The following is a 6,907-nucleotide window of genomic DNA, read 5'->3' on the forward strand; positions in this document are numbered from 1 at the left end:
CACATAGAAAGAACACATCTTTTTGCAGATCATTCGAAAAGAAGGAATACGTTTGCCTGCATATTGTTTGAAAATCATTAGAGAATCAGAATTTACCACCAAATCTCGTGTAATACGATATTTATCCACTCTCGACAGTTAAATTTTAAATATTTAAAACGCTCGGCGAGCCTCGCGTTTTAAATTTTAAAATTTAACTGTCTCGAGTGGATAAATATCGTATTACACTCGATGCAGTGGTAGAATCTATATATATATATATCAAACGTTTGCATGTAATAAGTGTGTAGAATTTTCTCTCAATCGGCACCATAATTTACTTGTAGGGTGTGCTTAGCAGACAAAGATGGACAATAACTTGGGGGTTTGGCGGACTGACGGACAACAGAGTTTCTAAGCACTAGAACACTTTTTAATTGATCTTGTTAATGACAGTCTTGATATACAGGAATATCTCATTTTAATTTATTTCATTTAACAAGTGTATGAAAGAACGGTACATAATCAAAGCATTTTGTATTGTGGTAAATTCTGGGAATTCAATTCTGTTAGTGTCGGTTGCAAGTTCAACTAAATTAAGAAACTCTTCAGAACACCCTTTCATCGGCACCGTTTCCGTATACACCTCTGAAATCCTGTCTATGCTTATGTTGCTACACGGTAAGGGGTAAGAATAATCAATTGCATCATACAGCAATGGTTGATGGAACAAAACATCTGGAATTCCAGTAACTCCCTCCAGGTTTCTTTGTGAACGGATTCTGTGAGAGTTCCAGTAATCTGTAAAAATATTCAAACGAGTTTGGATGATATCTAAAAAACAAAATCTAATACATTCAAGATGAATAGGAATTGCATTGTTAAACAATCCATCGTCTATGAGATCATGAAAGAAATTTCTCCAAAATTGGGTAAAATACGTTTTCAAAAAACTCCAAAGCATTTCTATCCGTTGGTTGGCGGTTGATCGTCCAACAGAAAAACTATTTCTACCAGACATATGATCTCCATGTGAAGAACGGAGTGCAATATGAATGTCTCGAATAACAACATTTTCAGTTCCGGCATCACATCGAACAACCCGCGGCACTCCTTTCAATTCTTTGATGTAGTCGATATAAAAGCGAGCTACAACACGCGGGTTTTTGTTGGAAGGCATCGCTTTGAGCCAAAGTATCTTTCTTGAAAATCCATCAACAGCACCATGAATGCTTATTCCAAAAGGTTTTAATTTATCGTACCCGTCAATATGAGTTGTGAAACTCGGACCTTTACTGCAATATCTCCTCCTCCTCAATCGATGTGATGAACGCAATGACACACCTTCAGGGTCCAACACTCCTAGCATAAGTCTGACCGCTTTTTGTGTAACCCGAATACCACACTGCGTGTTCAAAAGTTTCCACAATGACCTATACCCCAGATTGGAATAGCCTTCTCTCAGCAAATATGTCATCTGCCGATAAATGTCCATTCCGCTATTTGACGCACGATTCCTCTTTAAGCCTAGTTTCTTTGTTATTCTGTAAAACGTTCTTCTACTGATAACAATGCCATGCAAGAAAGTAAGAAATCCTAAAATTTCATGAGCAGTATACATTTTTTTAAAGTAATACTCAATAATTTCTTCGACGGTTGCGTGTTGAGGTACACTAGGAAATACATCTACCTAAAAGTATAAAAAAAAACCAAAGCGTTACTATGCTCTCAATTACAGTCCGATAATATATGACTACGGCCTACATCTATCTTCTATTTAGGAGATAACTGTATTGTATTTTAAGCTCCGACGGCATCAATTGGGGATTTGATGGTCGCAAATTAAGTTTACTGGCGACGCGTTAGCGGAGACAGTAAACGGGTATTTGCGACCATCAAATCCAAAATTGATGCCGTCGGAGCTTAAAATACAATATTGTTATCTCCATTCTAATGAAACTGACAGAAAACAACGTTAAAACATGTATTTAAAATCTGCCATATGCCGTCTGCGCTTGCGCGTACTTCCCATAGCATCAATTGTCAATTGATGCCATGTAAGAAAGTGACGTTATCCAATCAAATTGAACGTTACAAACGTTGTTGCATTAGAATTCCATTTGCTTGCTGAAAATTTCGTTTTACTTCATTTGCTGTTGTGCTATACGTGTATTTTGTGTATTTTGTGCTGCTTTTAATATCAATGAGTCTCCTGGGGGGTCACATCGGACTAATAAAAAATGCAAGGTTAATTTTCAAATTAAAAGGTAGTTTCGTATAAAATATATGTAAATGATTATCAAATTGCAGTTATTCCCAAGGTCACTAGACATAAGGAAGAAAATGGTTGATCCAGTTAAGTTGTAGCAAGATGTCCAGTAGTAAAGAACATTGAAAAGTTCCGAAAAATTTGGGCATCTGTTCTTGGAGTTATAAATTCCTTAGTATTTCAAATAGTTATAAATACAAAAATAACATAGTTAAGAACTAGTCAAATTGAACAAAGTATTGCTTTCAATCTTATGAAGTAATGCCCAATTATCTCATTTAAACGTTCAGCCCCCATTTCGTGTAAATTAAGGTTGGACATAACAAGGACATCGCAAGACAGAACATATCCTCGCCATGTATATATCTTAAAGACATATTTTATATCCAACTGTGACCTTGAACTTTCATCTTTGACCTTGAAAAACAAATGGCAGTTGGATCTAGATGTTTCAAAGGACTATGAAAAATAAAATTTTTGAAAGTATCCCTCAAAAACGATGTTGACACTAAAGTGTTCACAAGATTTTTGAGCCCACAAGGATTGTCTCTTTGTTATCTTAACCTTTGACCTTAATAATCAATAGGAAATAATCAATAATTGTAAAGGGTAGGGTACCAACACGTTTCTAGATTTTGTTTTGTTGCAGACTTAACTAACTACACACCAAATTTGGTTAAAATCCATAAAACCATGCTGACTCAGAAGTGTTCACAAGAATTATATACTGACAGACGGTAGCGTTTTATTATAAGTTATATGGTTCGCTACTAATCCCTTACGGATCCATAGAGGGTGAATACAATCCATAGGGGATGAGGCCATGGGCCGAATCCCCTATGGATTTTATTCACTCTCTATGGATCCGTAGGGGAACAGTAGTTAACCGTATAACGAATTTATCGGACGCTGGACTTTTTCTGCTGCGTTTTGTTGAAAAATAAAACAATAAAACACAACAACATTAATAGATGACGTCACCATTAACGCGTCCTGAACCCCCTATGAAACTTACTAACCTCCTACGGTATCATGAATGTAGGACAGAAAGTCACAGGACAAAAAGTCACAGACAAAAAGTCACAATTCATTTTTTCTGATTATTTTCTTTGAATAAAAAACGTTTATTTCTACAAATATATTTTGGTATTTTTATTAAACTATTGTATATAAACCAACTTTGTAAATAAAATTTATCAAAAAAATATCAAAGATGATCAAATAATTGTTAAAAAAAACAATATGTCAAAGTGACTTGGCATTTAAAAGGCTTGATGGTGCCAAGAAATCTTTCTTTTGCATGATTAAAATTAAATAGTCTTCATTTTTCAAGTACGGATGACACATTTCCTCATTAAGTTTTCATTGTACAATAAAAGATATTAAATTCATTGGTAGATTATGGGTCACTCAAGGTGTTCAACACCCCTTTTACGAAAAATATTGAATAGAGGAAACCCGTGCTGAAGTTCGCTCAGACGGTCTTCCTCTTAACAACGCAAGGTCCATATTTCTTTAGGAACTGACACTGATCATATTGCCATACATGTATATAAACTAACTTTAGAGCAGGAAATCTTTTGCACAACATCCCGCGGGAGCGATGTTATTTTCCCTATCAAAACATATGTCTTATAAATTAGTTCTCATTTAAATCAGTTCAATTTGAAAGTTCTTATAGCATTTTATTTAACATTCCAAGCATACTATATTAAAACATGAATTATGTTAAATAAGAACAGCACATGCCAAGAAATCCTCGCTAAAAATTCCGGTCGACCCCCTACGGCAGTCATTAGTAGCTAAAGATTTGATTTCATTCAAGAAATTAATGTATGACCTTCATGTACGTGTCGCTTAGAACACGGCCATATACCAAATGGTCAAAATTAATCATCCATGTAATTTGCTCTATGAGGGTGTTTGCAGAATTTCGACGGAGGCAATTTCTTGTTATGGGAGAAAGGAAGAAAGACCATTCACAATTTGTCTTATGTTTTTCTCTTTTTTAATTAAATAAAAAAAATAATAAACCTTTCAAATGAACAGTTCATAAGATAAAAAATATTCCCTGTGGAACACCTCCCCCCTTTTTTTGTGCTCTCTATGTTTAACCCTCGAATTAAGCTTTCCAATCTAATTAAAATTAAAACCTTGCTTTCTAACCAATTTATTCATGTACCGGACCGGCAACTTTCTTTATTTAATGCGAAAATCTACAGTGCCGTTATACACATGCATGTTGTTTGCTTGGAGTCCCTTCCCGAAAAGAAAGAAATAGCCGAACTCCAAGATACTATATTCCTGCATCACGTGATTTTTACCACGTGGAGCTTAGATTTGAATAAGTACCGAATATGGAAAGTGAAACTACAATTCAAAGCATAAAGTCCGAAGGCACATATAAGAAAAAAGAAAGGGTGTTTTTTTTGGCAAAGGGTGCCGGGGTAATTCTCACTGTGTTCAAAATATACATGAAATATTTGCCACTACCCCTTTTCTGTTCTATGAATTTTGACCCTGAGTTTTCTATCTGTTACATGCCAAGAAATCCTCGCTAAAAATTCCGGTCGACCCCCTACGGCAGTCATTAGTAGCTAAAGATTTGATTTCATTCAAGAAATTAATGTATGACCTTCATGTACGTGTCGCTTAGAACACGGCCATATACCAAATGGTCAAAATTAATCATCCATGTAATTTGCTCTATGGGGTGTTTGCAGAATTTCAACGGAGGCAATTTCTTGGCATGATATTGTATACACACCTCCGCCATTTCTTTTCCAGTTTGATAATGAAAAGGGCGCCAAACATTGCATTGAGGCGAGTTAAGGAACTTGTGTTAGTGTTTCTACAACTCGTAATCGAGTAATAAGAACACACAAACTTGCAGAGTACAACTCGCATAACGCGATCGTAATGAGTAACACGATTTTGATATTGCACGAAGTTTAAGAAACCAAACTCATTACGTGCCATATCAACTTGTAATATTGCGTTTTAAGACACTAATGGGTGATTTTAAAAGTCGGGTTGTTGAGAAGTAACTCGGCAACTCGTTATTTTATACTCGTGAAACGGAGAAAATAACTCGCAAAGACACGGCACATATACGCTTCCGTAGATAAGGGCCATTCAGAAAAAAAAAATTATGTCGTAATTACGACATAGCATGTCGTAATTTCGACATAATATGTCGTTATTACGACATCGCTATGTCGTAATTTCGACATAACATGTCGTTATTACAACATCGCTATGTTGTAATTTCGACATAACATGTCGTTATAACGACATCGCTATGTCGTAATTTCGACATATCATGTCGTAATAACGACATCACTATGTCGTTATAACGACATCGTTATGTCGTAATAACGACATCGCTATATATGAAAAATATGTATAATGATTGCCAAGAGATATTAACACCTATACGTCATTATGATGCCCCCAATAATTAGAAAAGCCCCCAGCATAGTCAGCTATAAAAGAGGGAGGAAAGATACCAGAGGGAGAGTCCCCGAAATGCTGTGTTGCAGACAGTGTTATTATTCAATTATTAGCTCCCTTGGTAAAACTCCAAATTTCATATTTAATGCATTTTATTGTTAAATAATTTACATGAAGCTTAATAAGTATATATTTGTTAATTGCATAGCTTTTGCAATTTGAATTCATTGGTTAAAGATATTTATTTATATTGTAAAGTTTAATATTTGCATCGTCGCAAAATCTTTGGATACCTTCTTTGAATACCTTCAGTGAGAAACTTATAAGATAAGATAAGTTAAGATATTTTATTTTCCAATTATGGGCCCCAAAAGGGCCTAAACATTACAACATCAATAATTTTTTTCATAATACAATACAAACAATGAGATAAAAAAAAAAAAGTTAAACGAGAACTATTTAAGTTCTTAAAGAATACGTAGATAAAGAATCTATAGTATGTTTTTTTTAATACTAATGCATTTTATTGCAAGTGTGGTTGATATAGATAACAAACAAGTAGCCCAAAAAGAAAAAAAGAAAAATAGATATCCACATATGTATAGTACACAAAAAGTTGGATCAATTAAATATATAATAATTAGCCAAAAAGAAAGTAGAAATTAAACATGTCCATGACTCATCCTGTGCTTATATATTTTATTAAATACAAGATTAATAAATTAACGTTTTATCAAATGGTGGTATAGACAAATTAGGTAAACAATCCTATGTGAATATGCGAGCCTAACTTGCCAGCGAAGCATCCCATATCCCTTAAAATAAGCGCGTACCACATGGCTTCTTGTAATAAGTAGAATTAAAGTATCAATTGCTCTAATGCTAAGTTATTTCAACTTAAAATGCAGTACTGTCGCAAGTAATGTAGGAAGGAAAGATGGGACGGAAGTACATGTATACGGTTTTCATATTTTTTTTTTATCATATAGGATGTTAAACATTCAAGTTGCATATCATCTGTCATTGTAAAATTTCTATATCCTTATTCATCACCAATACAAATATATCTGACACTCTGCAAGTAAATCGAACATTTTTACTCTTGGTTAAATTTGAATAGAATTGTATTTTCCCTGACACATAAGTTGTCGAAATACACCCCTTCAATTACTTGAACCTTGGCTTGAGAATTATTTCCCAAGTCAT

At 34.4% G+C, this 6,907-nt stretch overlaps 1 protein-coding gene across 1 annotated transcript; it reads right to left on the reverse strand.

The window, feature by feature from the left end:
* Positions 1 to 390: 390 nt before the first annotated feature.
* Positions 391 to 1,642, reverse strand: LOC134689623 (uncharacterized). Its single transcript, XM_063549593.1, has one exon. The coding sequence runs from the start codon at positions 1,598 to 1,600 to the stop codon at positions 461 to 463; it is 1,140 nt and encodes a 379-aa protein (XP_063405663.1). The 5' UTR covers positions 1,601 to 1,642; the 3' UTR covers positions 391 to 460.
* Between the last annotated feature and the right edge of the window lie 5,265 nt (positions 1,643 to 6,907).

Source organism: Mytilus trossulus, chromosome 11 (assembly GCF_036588685.1).
Source record: "Mytilus trossulus isolate FHL-02 chromosome 11, PNRI_Mtr1.1.1.hap1, whole genome shotgun sequence".
NCBI lineage: Eukaryota > Metazoa > Mollusca > Bivalvia > Mytilida > Mytilidae > Mytilus > Mytilus trossulus.

Excerpts from the sequence above, each read along its gene's own strand:
- LOC134689623 (XM_063549593.1), bottom strand. The coding sequence starts at position 1,600 with ATGTATACTGCTCATGAAATTTTAGGATTTCTTACTTTCTTGCATGGC.